This window comes from Dermacentor silvarum, chromosome 10 (genome assembly GCF_013339745.2).
Source record: "Dermacentor silvarum isolate Dsil-2018 chromosome 10, BIME_Dsil_1.4, whole genome shotgun sequence".
In the NCBI taxonomy this organism is placed as follows: Eukaryota; Metazoa; Arthropoda; class Arachnida; order Ixodida; family Ixodidae; genus Dermacentor; species Dermacentor silvarum.
Window position 1 is genome coordinate 43,779,711 of NC_051163.1, and position 17,326 is coordinate 43,797,036.

Consider the following 17,326-nt stretch of genomic DNA (forward strand, 5'->3'; position numbering starts at 1 on the left):
TTTTTTCTAGGTTCCCGCTCCTGGGTCCTGAAGACGGCACGTCCGAAGGCGAGGAATCGTTTTATGCCTTGCGTCTGGACTCTATGCCTGTGTCCGCCAAACAGATAGCGCTCGCTACAGCACGTGATCCGGTGCTCAGTAAAGTGGTCCAGCTTACAACCGTAGGCTAGCCATTGTACTTGCGAGATGCGAGCTTAAAACCATTTTTCGACAGACGTTTGCAGATCAGCGTGCATCAAGGGTGCCTCATGTATGGCCTGAGGGTTGTTATTCCGTCCCCTATTAGGGAATCCGTGCTCGACGACCTGCACCTAGGTCATCCCGGCATTGTCCGGAGCAAGGAGCTGGCTCGCAGCTATGTTTGGTGGCCGTCAATTGATTCAGACTTAGAGACAAAGGTACGAAGTTGCCAAACCTGCCAGGAACAATGAAATGATCCATTTAAGGCACCTCTGCATCCCTGGGCATGGCCGACCGCACCGTGGAGGCGAATTTACTTGGACTTCGCGGGACCTTTCCGAGGAACTATGTTTTTAGTGGTTGTGGATGCACACTCGAAGTGCCCGGAAGTGTTCGTTATGCGAAGCACAACGTCCGAGCGTACTGTTGCCTGCTTGCGCTGAACTTTTCTGCAGATTCGGAGTGCCGGAGACGGTGGTGTCCGACAATGGACCACAACTGGTGTCCGAAGAGTTCAAGGCGTTTATGCGGGACGTCGGGGCCAGACATGTCGTGAGCGCCCCTTATCACCCAAGCACAAATGGTCTGGCGGAGCGTTTCGTGCAAACGTTGAAGTCTGCTCTACGCAAGTCACCTCCCAGTGAGTCTGTCGAAGAAACACTTCACAACTTCTTATTGGCGTACCAAAATACGCCTCACCCTACGACTGGAGAAGCTCCAGCTATCCTGTTGATGGGTAGAAGATTGCGCACCAGGCTGGATGCAATGAAGCGTACAGTGGAGGGGAAGCTGATGCATAGTCAGTTCACCCAAATGCAGCAGCGGAGGAGCAACAGAGACTGTTTTTGTGTTTATGACAGTGTTCTAGTTCGCAATTACAGAGGCTCAACGAAGTGGGTTCGTGGAACCGTTCTGAAGAGGACTGGACCAGTCTCTTACAAAGTCATGGTAACCACACCCCGAGGCAAGTTCATCTGTCGTCGACATTTCGACCAGCTGCTGGCTGGCGCAGGCCCTACGGTGCCACAGAGGGAATCCGACTCAGACTTCACGGAGGGGTTCCCATGGCCTTCCCTCAAAGCCACACTGGCGACCAGCCAACGTTAGAAGAGCCGGTGCCCGTGGAGTCTGTCCCTCCAGCGCCCGCTCCTCCATCAGAGACATCAGCTCCGCAAAGGCGCTACCCGTCAAGACAACGCCGTCCACCCGAGCGATACGAAGCCCGTTCTTTAACTATTGTATAAGGATACAAGTGCACCCTCTAAAATAAAAGGGATAACACAACAATTTGAACTAGGGCGGAGCAACGTTTCAAGTTTTTCTTTTGTATTTTAGTTCGTACTTGGTTCTCTAAGTATGAAGCTGTGACGTCACAGTAAGGGTTGATCTTCATTGAGCGCAAGAGACACGACGAAGGAACCTCGGCGCAGTCGACACTGATGATGCGCCCACACGCGCTATGGAAATGAACAGGCAAACACATGATGATGATAAAACACTGACTCTTCCGCAATCGAGAGTAGATGTAAGCATGAAATGGCTACCATATGGCGTCTTTTGCTGCCTGCGCTGCCGCAGCCTTCAACCACATTTCTTCTTCCAGCAGCGTAGCCCGGATAGCGTCTGTCGCTACATTTTCTTGTCACGGACCACTGGTGTTCAAATGAGCACAGGCAACCCAGCGAACGCTATCTCAGCGCAAAAAGATGACAGTCAAGTGTATGGTTCCCTCTATCGGCCTTCTGTACGTCTATATTGGAAATGATAAATAAAACTTCAGCGTACTAGAAGTTACGGCTTCAGGAATATTGTGAAGAAACATTAGGAAGAAAGCGGAAGCGATATTTTTTGTAACTTGTTTGGGAAGTAACTAGCGTATGCAATGCGGTTGGGGGCCATGAGACCACATTTTCTGAACTTACTGGTTGCCCGGATGTTCTCGCTTGAGTGTACGGATAACTGCTCTGGCTTTTGGCACAAGCTCACTTGAAGGTCGCGGACAACGGAAGCTAAAGTCATTTCATGCCTAATTTGCTACTACAGGTTGGTTTCGGCGCTATACATCAGTAGGGCTTTATGGTAGAGCGCATGAAGCAAGGAATCGTAGTCCGGTGGTCTCGTGGGATAAAAGACCAGTAATTGCAGTTCGAGTGGCCTTCCATCCCACGAGACCACCGGAATATTATCCCTAGCTTCATGTGAGCCAACCATCAAGCCCTACTGATGTATAGCGCCGAAACCAACCTGCAGTTGCATATTTATTTGGTTGTGCCACTGGGCTAACTTCCGAAACAAACAACTGCCTCTTCTTCCTGTCTGCGCCCAAGTGCGAGCACCCACACCCCTTCCCTCTACTTCGAAAAGACTCGGCTACGCCATGTTGGCAGGTGCAGTGACAGCGGCGGCAGATCGGACGCGGAACACCGCGGAACTTGCTGAGGGTGCATATAAAATCACTTATAATTTCAAAGTCAAATTGAGTTAGTCAAACAATTGTACTTACAGGCAGTTCTTATTAACATAAAGATGTACAGTGTGCGGAAATAGGATTATGAGTTTTGTCGTATTGAGGTAATGCTGTAAAATAGATTTGCAAGAAACATAAGGAAATACGGGAGAATCAGCAAGTATCAGCGGAAAGGATAAATAGAAAGATAGACGGAAGAAAGGAAGGAAGGTTAAAGAAACACGAAGAAGCTTTATAGGAACGCATAGTTTTAAGAGAGCGAGAGAGAGAGAGTTTCATGCAGAAAGCGGTCGGAGTGATCGAATGAGAGGTATAGGCAACAACGCATTACAACCGCTCAAGTGCAGTTGATGTAGTTTTATTGTTCAAAACAAGGAAACAAGTAGGATAGACAGCGGGCTTCGTAATACTCTGTCCCGGTCGCTGGACATCTGGATTGTCCTGCATCCAAGGAAAGCCACAAAAGCAGGACAGGAAGAAGAGAACGACTATATTAAAGCACTGACACATAAAGTTACATAAAAAAAGGGCCTGCTAGTTTTTTATTGTTTTTGTTCTTTTGACAAGGTCTTCTTTGGCGACATCGAATGAATTTGGTGCCTTTGGGATATGGTTATCTTGCGGCCACTTTTTGACCACTTTCGTCAAATTAGGGCAATTTAAGGGTTTGTATAGTGCACTTTGGACAACGAAGAGGACGTTAAACTGCAGCTTGATAGCGTAGCGCGGAACCCGCTGCGGTGGTGAATCCCGGCCGCGGCGGCCGCATTTCGATGGAGGCGATATGAAAAAAAAAAACGGCCGTGTACTTGCGTTGTAGTGCACCTTAAAGAACCCCAGGTGGTCAAAATTAATCCGGAGCCGTCTACTACGGTGGGCCTCATAATCAGAACTGGTTTTGGCACGTAAAACTCCAGAAAGAATAAAAGAAGAAGATTCAAGTAGGGAGCAGTAAAAATGCGTAATTAGCGCAAGATGGCCGAAAGAAAGAAAAATTCACCTTGGTGCACTCCCGCCTCAAGCCGGAACCGGAAGTGTGTACTTAATTCAGCGAGAAATGCTGGTCCGATCACGCATCGCATTCACGCTTCAACTCAACATGTGGGCCGTTCTCGAAAGTAGCGCAGTCTTTCAAAAAAAAAAAAAAAAATGCCTTATACACTAATCGGCCCAAGAAGACCTTGTCTTTCTTTGGTTTCAGCTGTTGTTGACTTAGCGGTTTTTTGTCTTACGCGCTTTTAGTCGAAGACGAAGTATCGACTGTACTGGGAGCTGTTCTCCATCTCCTCGACCTCGCGCTGATTGTCGAGCTCGCGCAGCTTGTCGTGCTGCTTGCGCAGCTCGTCGAACCGCTCCTTATACATCCGCTGCACCTCACGCATCTTGGTCGGGCAGTGCGCGTAGGAGGCCGTGTGGCCGCCGCCGCAGTTCGCGCATCGCGGCTGCCGATTGCGCTTGCCCGCGGTGCAGAGCCGGTGCCCGTGCGGCCCGGCGCAGACCTTGCAGCGGGTCTCGTTGGGGCACGACTTGGCCACGTGGTTCATCTCCTGGCACTTGGAGCACTGCACCGGCGGCGGCACGTAGGGGTACACCTGGGCACGTCGAGTAGACTTGAACTCAACAGGGGAATTCAGTTGCACGGCCTTGTTTTGTGCGACGTGACGGGCTCAGCGGTGTTTAGAGCAGAGTGTTGAAGCACGTGTGTTTGTGTTGCAACAAAGGGAATAACAACAAGGTTAATCAGAGCATTTCAAAATAGCTCGAAGAACGCTTGGCATTCTTCGCGTCATTCCAGCCATTTTGCAGTAGGCAGGTACGTTACTGTCTGGCCTTGTTCTTGGTCCCTCAAAAAAAAAAAAAAAATGCGTGGCTGACAGTGGCATTAGGTGAGAGTAGAATACCCGGCGAGTCGGTACAGATTCAATGTTTACAGCGTATGAAGACTGAGACGAGGACATAGTGTGGGCGAGAAGGGCGTGGGATGGTACCTGTATATTGCAGAAGAGTAGCCCGACGCTCTCACCATCAGGTCATGTACGTTGTTTTAGTGTGTTGGCATTCTTAGGGTACTTCTAGAACGTTCCGGGGCTATCTATGTTTCTATGCGCGTCTCATTGTATCTAACCGTTTTCCCACCTCCCTGGGTCACTGGATAGAACGGGTAGATCATCGGGCTGCTGTGCTGACGCAACAGGGTTCGAAACCAACCGTGGGACCAAGTTTGGTGGCGTAGTATGTTGCAATGTGTACACATGTGCCGCTCTTGAACGAACCGTTTTCACGCCGACGCGGGTCACTGTAGATGCAGAACCGGGTATGACACCGCTGTCCAATAAAACTCTTTGATGCGAACTTGGATAACTGGGCACGTACCAGTTTGTGTGCCGCTCTGCAATTACGAATAAAATTCCTTAAATTCCGTCCAGCGAGCCGAGGAAGCCGCTTCGAGACGAGGTCTAGGAACCGCGTCCGCGGCGGGTGCCCAGACCCACTAATTATACGCCGGACTCAAATCTGATTGATTTGGTAATAAAGTTTACGTTCTTCTTCTTCTCCGATAATGAGCGTAATCGAGCCCCCGTCACAACAGTTCCTCAAAGACAGCAACCCGACACTTTAGCTGGCTACGCCAGAAATGCACTGTGTTTGTGCCGCTTTTCAATGAACGTCTTTCACGCCAACGCTTCAGCAAGCTGCCTCATTAATGCACTGGGCATGCGCAGCTGTTCAATGAACCTGCCGCCACATGGATCAGTGTGTACGTCCCTAGAGGGTGTGCGGTAAGCGAGGGAACAATTCTCAGCGTTCGCACGCGCCGGCGCCCCACGCGTCTCGGAGGCGACGTGCGCGCTTCTCGGCCGTGCCACTAGATGGCGTAGCGTGTGTAGAATGAAGCTCGAGAAAGGAGCCCGGCGGCCGCATGACGCGTTTCTCAGCGTTCGAACGCAGACGCACGCCAGTGCATTTCGGTGGCCATGCGAAGACTTCGCGGTGATGCCGCGAGTGTTTTTAGGGAAGAGCGAAAGAGGAGTCGCGCTGGAGTGCACGCCTCATACATAACTCGTTTGGACGGTGGCAATTCGTTGTGTCGCTGTATTAATTGAATGCTAATCGCATCACCGTCGAGAGCGATCGTCGCAGTGGGATCTGCCGGATTTTTTACTTTATTTGTTCTAGGCCACGTTCGCACGCACTCTTCATTCGTACCGAAATCCACTGCTTTTTGGGACGTTTTGCGCTTGCGTCACGTGCTAGTTTATCACTTTCGCCTTTCATGACAGGTAGCGCTTTAACAGACCGTGTTAGATTGCGTGCCTTCTCGATCAGCCTACATTCTCCAGTCGTTTCCTAGTAGAAACTTACGCTACGTTGATGTGCCATATTGCAATGCCTTCAAGATCGGGCCAGGTAAAATGAACTTTAACGTTTCCTCGTCGGAGCACCAACTTAACAGGATGGAAACTTGGGCAAGTTTGTAATCCAATTTGACTTGCTAAACAGCGTTACTAGCGGGACTTAGACGAACGACCATGTAAGACTCGACCGTGTCAGCGCCGTGTTTGTCTGGGATGTTTCTTCGTCTAAGTCTTGTGGGTAACGCGCTGTAGCAAGTTAATGCGCAGAACTATGTAGCAACTATGCAGAACGAAACAATATCGGCATGTCGTAAACTTTCGTCGAACGGCCCGAGTAGAAATCATGCCGTCTCCACCATACAATTTTCGTCACTGCTGTCGTAGTCTTGCTGCTGGTGTTGTCGCACCCAATCTCGTGTCACACACGCAATTGCTCGCCTCGCACTAACGGGCTTTACCTCGCACTATGGAGCCTACATGAAAAACAGCGGTGCATATAGGCTCCCTACCTCACACAAACACGTTGATCCACCTGGTGATGCTTTGCGGAACCCCGAACAATGCTGGGTAGCCAGCTATAAGCAGAATGCTTTGAACAACATCGGATCCCACACTGCTTGCGATCTGCATAATTATTTAATTTTTTGCTCGGGAAGGGGGAGGGGGTCAACGACTGAAAGAAATCACCGCCCCTTCAACTCCGTGAAGATGGTCCAACAGCGAAGCTGTCCATTCGCGGCCGCTTGGCTGGCCCGAATGGCGCTACTTGCGGGGGACAGGGCACGTCGGCATCCATGAACGATGACGTTCCTAGCGCGTCCCGCACGTTTTTTTTTTTTACCACGTTCCCAGAGAAGAGTCCTTGACCAAAGCTCCGTATATAGAACCAACGCTGACGGTAACTCCACTCACACCCCATTCCTCCGTTGACCTACCTTGTCCTATACACCGTCATTGGTTGGCGCGCCTCACGCTCTCCCCCTCCAACGCGAGTATTGGACGGCGCGATTTACGTCAACCCCACTCCCCGTTCTCCTTTTCATCAGCACCCTCTCACAGCATTCTCACAGGGGAAGGGGTCACTCCAACCCCTTTTCCCCTGTTCAGCTCTTCTTTTCCTCTTCTCTCCAGCTAGGTCACGTGGCCCCTTTTTAGCGAAGTCCGACAACGACGGCACATGGTCCGCATAAACCGCTTCGCTGTAAAAAAAAAGATTGCATGGTCAGTTGGTTTCCTACCTCGTACAGCGTGAATCCCAGCTTGACCTGGGCAGGCATCAGTCGGTCCGGACCGAAGTGCACCACGACATGCTCCGTTGGCTTGGCGTCCACAGTGCCGTCCGGAAGTATAGTGTGGGTGATCTGGCGGCGTACGTTAATCACCCCCACCTCTGAGAGGCGGTCCAGGAGGTTCTTCTCGGTGAACCGTGCCGGCACGTTCTTCAGCTTACCGGCGTTCTTGTGGAACCAGCGTGGAAATTCAGCCTGTAGCGTTGCGAAAGGGGAACGGGTACGAGTAGGCAAACCTTAAACGGGGTTCATCGCGATCGCCATCGTACACTCTAAGCAGACTTGCACCTTTAAGTGTCCTTAACGGTGCATATCGGTCCTTAACTCACACCCTTACGCCCGTAAGGATTTTAACGGCGTCTTCTCGGGCTCAGTTAACTTGTTTTCATCAGCAAAGATGCACCGTATTGCATTATAAATGACACGAATACTTGCATACATTGAGAACATTTATTGAGCCATGACGACCCTATTATTAAAAAAAAATACTTCGATATTTGTGTCCTCGAAATGACGTACCGGCTTTCTTTAGATTTCATGCGCGAAAAAAAAAAGAAAGAATACGGACCTCTTTTTCTTTTAAATCATACCCATCACCGCAACATCAGCTGACAACGTTTTGAAAGCATACTCTATCTGCTTATTCTAATTTAGTGTTTTGCTTTAGTCTCACTTTAAGTAATGAACAATGGTAAAGCAAGGATCTGGCGTTGTTTGAAACGAGAGGGAGCAGCGGCAGAGAGGGCGATCGATCGATAGTCTCTTCCCATCGGCACAGAGCGCACATCGGTGAATCAGCCATTCCAATTCGATATCCTTATGAATGATGTTTGACAGTAATTGGGTAATTGCAGTGATAGACAGAGGCAGCCCAATGTACCTTTTGTGGACTGTGGGATGGTTCCTTTACTGAAGCAAATTAAAGTGATGCTAGGCAGGCTTCACCGATCATCAGCCCAGAAAGCCACTCGAGCCGTTCTACAGTGCCCGAAGGCAACGGACTTGAGTGCCAGACACTATAGTCCGTTTCCTATATATAGCAAGCAACGCTACGAAGACTATAGAGACGACTTCTGTCGCTGTTAGCATCCGCGACCTAAAAATTAGTGCGTCACGTATGAATGAAATATATTATGTACGAGCCGTGTAATTAGAAAGTGACAAAGTCCTGTCCTTCGACGTCGCAAGACATCGCGTACTCATTACGTGAAAGACGTTGGAGATCTAAATATATTTACAACTGCACGAGCGCAGTAACAAGCCTCTGGGTCCAGCAGCCACAGCGTATCACTTGCACCGCGACCAAAACGTAGCGCGTCGCCTCCTAGAAGCAGACATATGCGCAAGTATCGCGTGTTTTGAAGTAAACTTCCGTCCACAAGTAAGTAGTTGGAATATATGACGTAGTTATTTCGTAGGGAAGCGTTGCAGATCAAGAACAACTGCTCTTCAAAGCTCGCGCGGAGTGAGACTTGTACGACCGCACTACATGCGTAGCTTCCGCCACACTGCCTGCTATGTAGAACACGGAATATAGGCGTCTGCACGTTGTTTGGACCGAGTGATAGACCTAGATCCTATCTTCTCTCTATTTCACTCCCCCTCCTCTAGTGAAGGGTAGCAAACTGGACAAAGTTTAACTCCCTGCGATCTTTCCTTCCACCCTTTCCTTCTCTCATTCGACAAGATGACTCGCCTTCTTCAAGGCTGACGACGAGAAGTTACTGCAGCAAGTAAGCTGCAATGCGTTTAGTGACAGGCTAAGACTATCTAATGTCCATTTGCGCTCGCAACAGAAAAGAAGGCTTCTTGGCACTGCGTTGCTGCGTTTGCGGCTGCTGTCCACAGTTTTGGCACACAACGACGAGAGGCAAGTGCACTAATGACCGCACACACGTAATTATTGAAACTACGTCGATAAGGCGGGAGGACATCGTATTTGTGTCAGTAAACCATAGAACGGCCTTTCTGCGAAAAAAATGACGGGTTCGGAAGAGAGAGAGAGAGAGAGAGAGAGATTATGATTGTGAAGAGGAAGAGGCGCTATTTGCTGCAGCCTTTTAGGGAGCACAACGGGTTTGGAAAGCGCACGTGGGCATGCGTGCAGGGTGATGATGCGTCGCTCCTACGTTTGCTGAGTTGGTTTTGTTGCGGCGTATAAAATGGGGGGGGGGGGGGGGGGACAATTCGCAATGAAGTATACCAGATTGCAGTGAACGCTTGTCCTCGTTAAATCTTACTTTGTCCCAGCGTCCTGCATTTTCGTTGTTACCCAGGCCCCGCTGATACAGTACTAAACAGGAGTAGATATTTAGGTATAGAGGGAAAATACTACATATGGAAAAGACTTCACAGAGGGCCAATGGGCAACGCGTACAACAGTTTCGCGCGAAACGCTAGATGTCCTAAAAGGGGGGAACTGAGATGAATCTGCATTCACAGTGTTACGGCACACAAGATAGTACATTTCTGTGCCTGTCGCCACGTCGAAACTTTAAAGCTGTTTCATGCTCTAAAAGGTCTCCACAGTTCCTTATACTTAGCAACCACATCACACCCACTAGAGCGATATGCAGTACTGGACACTATCATGAGTGGAATATATCTCCTTTTCAGAACTTTATCGATGCGTTTAAATACTGTTTTTTTTTTGTCAGCGCTGCAGCACATTGGACCGATCTGCGTGCTCACATCCCCTTAATTATCGCCTGCTGAATTCATTTTGTGTCTTGTTATGCATTGATTTGGCACTGTAAAGGGTTGGTAAATAAAGACTGATAGAGCGATGCTCTGAAACCTTTGTTGGAAAATTATTTATCGGTACATTTATCTCTTTCTATATGCTTCCCAATAAGCGTCCCAACGTTTCTATCAAACCTATAGATAAAGTGAGTGAAGCCATCTTTTGCCACCTAAATAAACATCGCCTGCAATATGTTAGGTACACCTTTCTAACATGCTTTTTTTCCCCCACGTCAAAGCAATGTCATTTTTAACCGTACCCAGATGCGTCGCAAGAATCCCACAAGATTCGAAAAATCGTACATTTGAGATGCGGCACTCTGCGACTTCTTGATTTACCCCACGCTGAAAAAAAAAGAAAAAAAAGAGGCAGTGCTCTGACAAGGAGCAATAGGCAGCTAAAATATTAGAGGTTAACTTTAGGAAGGTGGCAACGGATGGCTTCACTGATGCTATCCAGGCTTGGTATTAACGGTAGGACGCGTTCAATTCCCTTATTGGGGAGCATATAGACGGTTTCATCCAGCGCCAACGCGCTCTGGCAACGCTGTGCGCCGGCATCCGGCGCCCTTAGGAAACTTCCGGTAGCCGTTCCTTTTGCCTACCAAGAGCTCGCAGATTTGCTCTGCTCACTTGATCCAAGGTACGTTACTGCGTGGAGTAGCCGGACTGCTATAATGCTGAATAATAAAAGTGCTACTGCACCATTGTTCTGGCCATATGTCGTGTACGTAACTCACGCGAGAGCAGCTCGACTCTCGCCGCGAGTTTGCCCGCTCGTCCAGTTTCTTGCCTCGGCGTGGATCGCCATGTTACGAACATGAGTTAAAATTATTGTTTAGCGGGTGCCATGCTGCCGCCGTTCTATTTTAATGTTTTTCGTATCTGGGGCACAAGTTCACTTCTGAAGCTTTACTACCTAGGTACATGTGCGCATTGGTTTATCATGTTTAACGTCCCAAAGCGACTCGGGCTATGACGGACGCCACAGTGGAGGGCTCCGGATAATTTTGACCACCTGCGGTTTTTTAACGTGCACTAACATCGCACAGTACGCGGACCTCTAGCATTTCGCCTCGATCGAAATGCGACGGCCGGGGCCCAAACGGCGTCTTTCGGGTCAGCAACCGGGCACCGTAACCGTAAGCATTCCTATCGGTATCGCAGAGCAGAATCGCAGAAAAGTTAGTTATTTCCGTGCATGTATGTAGGAAGTTTCGGTCACATTCTAAAAGCCTTACGAATTAACGAGGCCAATTATGGATGCAATCGTCCCCAGCACTACAGGTTTCATTTTGTTAGAAGTGTGGTAAATTCGTGAGCATTTAAGTTAGTCCCATTTGAGTCGACCTAGGCTTCTTGCACTAAATGACTTTTGAGAATGTACAGTTATTGGTGAATGCATATTGAAAAGCATAAACAAGGCATATGAGGCAGAAAACATGTGCATGTACACATGCACAGCTCACCACTTCATCTTCCATCTTGCAGCAATAAAAGTGCCATTGCGAAATGCAAAAACGCCCGTGTGCTTGTGTTGTAGGGCACGTTAAAGAACCCCAGGTGGTCAAAATTAATCCGGAACCCTCCACTACGGCGAGCCTCATAATCAGAACTGGTTTTTGGCACGTAAAACCCCAGAAAGAAGAAAAAAGTGCCATTAAAGTTTTCTAGTTTTCGGCAGTCCCATTTTTGGCCTTGAAGACAACAGTCTGCGTTCATTGCATGTCCTCACTAATATGCTCCGCTTGTTGCTCCGGGGTTGTAACTGAGGGAAGGTGTTTGGAGCCCGACGAAAACGAAAATCGCACGACGTCATCGTCCAGCGGATCGGGCAGCTCTCCGTCTCTAAACATCAGCTTTTGGCGATACCGATCTTTTGCTTCAGTGCTAAGCGCCTTAAAGTAGTCGCTCGTCATCTCGACAATATTCACGATGTAGAATCAGCTCATCACAGATTCCACCAAGCAGTGCAAACATCGACACGCCGGCCTCACGTCGCGCATGCCTTCAAACAACATAGCCGGAAGTGCTTCTAGCTCTCGTGCCGGAAGTTTCGATGGGGCAACCAATCAGCGGCAAGCAAGCTTTGTTTGTAAACACTGAAACCGTCTATAGAAAGGAATAAGCGTCCCGATGAGTGATTTTCGGAAATAAAGATTTCAGAGCATCAGCCAGTACTTATTCAACAATCCTCGTACTTAAATCTCTCGCTACTTTCCGGTCGCTTTACCTACCCCTCCCCTCTCTCCCCAGCGTAGGGTAGCAAACCGGCCCTTCTCCTCTGGTTAGCCTCCCTGCCTTGTTCCCTTTCTTCTCTCTCTCGCTCTTGTATCTTGGTTCTATCTTTGCCATCTATGTATCACACACTTCGCCCTCCTGCAATAGGCCTTTGAGCCTGCAATATGTATGTTTAAGTAAATAAGTAAATGTAAATGTTTGGCGAAAATTGACAATACAAGCTGCACTCCACATTTCCGAGGCTCGGTGGGATTTTACCCTGACAGGGACACCCGAGAGGGAGGTGACGGCTCTCAGGCGTCTGAAGGCTCTCGTGGTCTTCACGTAGGCGGTGATGGAGCCGCGGTTGGAGAAGAATGCGTTGCACAGCGGTTCGCCGGCGATCTCCTGGAGTGAGTGGCCGATGTACTTGCTGCTGACGTCACTTAGCGACACCGCCGGATCTACCGAGCTAATCACCAGCGGGGCCGTGCCTTCCCGGATGATCATGCGGGCGTTCGGGACGCCGGTCTCTTTCACTTCCTGCTCCAGCGCGTACTTGTCGTAGGACGACCCTCCTGCCTCCGGACGCTTGTCCCTGTACTGCAGGAGATGAGAGAGAGAAACAAAATCGTTGGCGATTTAGCGAAAGAAATACGTGAGGCATTACGTCGCACTCCATTGAGGTCCATGCAGGATTCGTGAATGAAATCACGTTTACCACATTGCAAGGTGTTGTGCAGGAGCTCACTCGAGACACGTCCCGCCGCTTCGGGGAGCGACGTGCAACTGACAGAGGTCTGAAGCGGACCACCGTTAGTTGCAATATATATATATATATATATATATATATATATATATATATATATATATATATATATATACAGGGTGTTTGAGCGAGCTCTTACAAAAATTCTTAAAGTTTGCCTGTGGCAGATAGCAGAATTCTAGTTCATGAGCTGGTCTACTCGAAGAGGGGGACATTACTTGCACAATTGAAATGCATAATCGAATAATTAACACAATTCACTAGTTAGGTTGTAACTAATTACCTGATGGCCCATATTGCAATTTACAAATTGTAGCCGTGGAGTTCGCAAGGTGGATCCCCTTGGAACGAATTCTCAGGTTGGCACCAGTTTCGAGACATTAATTCCCGAACCTTGCGGAGAAATGCATTGGCGTTCCAGTTAATTTTGTGCTTCAATGCACAAAGCGACGTTTTGTTAAGAAACTTGGAACGGCTTTCGGGACGTGGCAGCCCTTTACAGAACAGAAGACCCTAGGTACCGCTGGTTTCACGTGCGTGCTTTGTACAAGGCCACGAAAGCGCTGCTGTGCTTCTTGAGTTCATCATATGACATGACCGCCTGTGACCGCCGAACGGTGAACGCTTGGGCAGGTGTGTGCGCGCATAAATTGAGCTTTTCTTTCCTCCCGTTTCCCCTTTCCCCAGTGAAGGGTAGACAACCGTGATCAGCCTGGTTAGCCTTCCTTGCCTTTCCCTTAGCACTTCCCTCTTTTGTCATACAATGATGTACAGTTTATACGTAAATATTTATTTATTTATTTCAGTACTCTCAGGATCAGATGCATTAACGAGAGGAGGGACATAATCGGCGGCAGTTTCCTTAAATTTGTTGACGTCGGTGGTGGCAGTGATGAAGGTAGGGAGATTGTTCCAGTCATTTCCAGTTCAAGGGATATAAATGAATTTATGCAAAGGCTAGTTCGGCATTGCGGTATTCCTACCTTGAAGTTGTGGTCAGTGCGTGGCGATATTTAAGATGGAGAGAGGAGTAACTTATCTTTGAGAATAGGGTTGGTATAATAAATTCTGTTAAAAGACATAAGCGAAAATATTTACAGCGCGGAGAAAGAATGGGAAGACAAAGTGCATTGCAGATACGCTTGCTGTTCGGGAATAATTTGAAACAAGAAAGCGGACGGCGCGATTTTGAACCGACTCTAAAGTGGTAAATAAAGTTCTCTGATTATGATCCCAAATGGAGCAAGAATATTCTAGTTTAGATCTTTTTTAATGTCCTATACTGATGAAGCTTAACGGTGCTGTTAGAAGCTATGAAATGGCGCCGTAAAAATCCGAGCGTACGGTTAGCCTGGTTAGATATGTAGTTCACGTGCATTTTCCAGGACAGATTGTGTGTTAAGTGAATACGCAGATATTTGTACAATGAGACAGGTGATAGTAGAGTGTTACTGAGAAGATAGCGAGGGGTGTATTCAGGAAGACGGCTGGAAATACGCAGGTGTTTGCACTTAGTGGTGTTTAGCGTCGTGAGCCATTCGCTGCACCATGAAGAAATTGCGTTCAAGTCCGATTGCAAACATGCTTCATCAGAGGGATTAGTAATTGAACTATTAAGCACACAGTCATCTGCGAAAAGATTTATATGGGAGATAACGTTGTTAGGAAGATAATTAATATAAATTAAGAACAGGATGAGGACCTAACACAGAACCTTGAGGTACTCCAGAGGTTACGGAAACAAGAGGTGAGTCACAATCATTAACATAGACATATTGACTACGGTTGGAAAGAAAACATTTATTACAGTCTAATACCTGATCGTTAACATTAAGAGCACAGAGTTTAATTAGCAATAGATCGTGAGAAAGAGTGTCAAATGCCTTAGCAAACTCTAAAAAAATGCAATCCACAATAACGTTAGCATCCATAGCACGGAATAAATGATTAGCGAAAGAAAGGAGCTGTGTCTCAAACGAAAAAAAATTTCTGACGCCATGTTGACATGAATTGAAAATGTTGTTAGATTCAATGAAGGTAACAAGCTGAGAATAACTAATGTGCTCAAGAAGTTTACAGGGAACGCTGGGTAACGAAATGGGTCGATAGTTAAGTGTTGAAACGTTACTACCTGATTTATGCAATGGAACCACCTTCCCCACCTTCCAATCAGGAGGGATGGAACAACTCTGTGATGAATGTTCAAAGATTTCACGAAGAATCAATGATGAGCAGGTAGATGTACTTTTCATGAACTTCGTTGTAATGCTGTCGATACCTGAAGCAAGATGAATGAAACTAGCACAGAGACTGAATGAGACTGAATGTAAGAGAGACGGCGTTGACTATTAGGATTGTCGACAGTGCAAATGTAACCTTGTGTTTTCTTAGTTTAAAGCGTTTTAAGAACCCAGATTAAGAAAAAACAAACAAGAAATGCAGTGCATCAGCAGTTTTTTTACTTCATCTCACAGTAAATAAATTTATTTTCTTGCCTTGATGGAGAAACAATCAGATGTTTCGTGATGAATATACTACCAGTGCCTTTCTCCTTTGCTTTATGTGTGTGTATGGGCATTTTACGTTGTTGGTCTTGTTCGCTATGCATGCAGGGCAAGTAGGTGCAATAAATGATTTTTTGTTAGCCAGTGTCGCGTCTCTGTGCTCCTTACAGTTAAACTGACAGTTTCTTAAAGCGTCAGGATTACAATAGTTATATTGTAACGTTGATCACGTGAAAACGTTGTATTGAATTTTGTCCAGAATATGCACAAGTTTTTGTTTCCACAAACCGCATCGTAACCGACATTCTCATGGCTCTTGTGGCGCCGTCGGGAGGACTGTTTGCCACAAACGAGGGTTGTCATTTATAGTTCCACATGAATATTCGAATTTTGTAAGCTGCTAAGGAACTTTATTTTTATGCATTTATGGGCTTTAGTGTATTCTATATTCCTATATATTGTTTAGGGCACATTTACGACCTAATATAAGCGAAGCAGGTGGCGCCCTCTATTGGTGCCATCGCGAAATTGGAAGTGAGTACAGGGTGGCAGGTTATGCGATTTTTTTATCGGTATACATTTATGCTAAAGTGTTAACTTAGTAATAATGCTAATAACGAAGTGGCCACGAAATCTATAGAAAAAGTCGTTGAATGGCTATCGCCATGAAAAAGAAAAGAACAAACAAATACACGCATACTTTATATTTCTGGCCTTGCTATTTGTAGCCTAGCAAGACCTTGCAGTAATTTCTAACGTATCACATACGCCAGGCTGTTCTGGTCCAAGCCTTGTTTCGCCACATAAACCTATCGCATAGCCTAAGGCAGTGTTTTTGATATGCTCGAGAGAGTTTTCAATTGTGGAGAGCTCAGCAGACGAATTAGTAATGAATTAAAAACTGTAATTATCAGTTATAACTTAAATCCCATTTCAGTGTTTTTGTAAGAAAGTATTCTCCGTGGGTAGAAACAATTAAGTGGTGACTGTTCAAAGATTCAAAGATACAGGGAACGCTGGTTAATGAAATGGGCCGATAGTTAAGTATTGAAACGTTACTACCTGATTTATGCAATGGCACCAGCTTCCCCACCTTCCTACTTCACTTCACTACCCGCCGGTTCATACATCGATACATGCGTATCTGACATTTGTGACGTCGTTTCTTCAAAGTTTGCTCTAATATTCCTTGATGTAGAATTGTTTTTTCGCATTGAAGCGATATTGCGGTGCCTAAGCTGACTTACCTTATGAGGATATCGGAACATTTCTAAGTTGTGTTCACTGTGGCACCCGCAACGGCTTCACTTGACGAGACAACCAAAAAAAAAAAAAAAGCGACGAACACGTAGGCACTGAACGTTCTTACTTGAGCGACGCAAAAAATGACAACTGTCCCTGCTGATATACCGTGGCTCTAACGTAATCACGGCTGTACCTGTTTCTACCCCGATCGCTACTGCGTAGTGCTTTCTTGATAGATGACTCGACTGTGTGCGGACGTCAGCACTTGGTCGTAAAGATTCTAGAGCCGCCGTGGCATTGTGCATTGAACGAGCCCGTTCTAACCACAAGAAAAAGAAACGCGAGATGGCATATAATAAATATATAAATATATACACGACGCCTAGAAAAGGGCGTGAAACAAAAAAATGACGAATATTTATAACGTTCGTATTGAGTAGGCAAATAGAAAATAATAAAGTTATGTCCGCGAAATGGCGTCGGCCATGTGCGATGTCTTCACTAGACATCTTCGGATGTGTGTCGCAAGCACAGGAAAATAAAAATACCAAGAA

At 47.1% G+C, this 17,326-nt stretch overlaps 1 protein-coding gene across 1 annotated transcript; it reads right to left on the bottom strand.

The window, feature by feature from the left end:
* Nucleotides 1–3,501: 3,501 nt before the first annotated feature.
* On the bottom strand, nt 3,502–17,110 carry LOC119466090 (uncharacterized). The gene is made up of 4 exons (XM_037726583.2): nt 16,775–17,110; nt 12,534–12,857; nt 7,242–7,487; nt 3,502–4,239 (listed from the first exon to the last, which is right to left on the bottom strand). The coding sequence occupies exons 1-4, from the start codon at nt 16,793–16,795 to the stop codon at nt 3,886–3,888; spliced, it is 945 nt and encodes a 314-aa protein (XP_037582511.1). The 5' UTR covers nt 16,796–17,110; the 3' UTR covers nt 3,502–3,885.
* Between the last annotated feature and the right edge of the window lie 216 nt (nt 17,111–17,326).

Coding starts and splice junctions, on each gene's coding strand:
- LOC119466090 (XM_037726583.2), bottom strand. CDS start 16,795: ATGTTCCGATATCCTCATAAG. Junction 12,858..16,774: donor TGTTCCGATATCCTCATAAG/GTAAGTCAGCTT, acceptor CATCTCCTGCAG/TACAGGGACAAGCGTCCGGA. Junction 7,488..12,533: donor TCTCGGGTGTCCCTGTCAGG/GTAAAATCCCAC, acceptor GCAACGCTACAG/GCTGAATTTCCACGCTGGTT.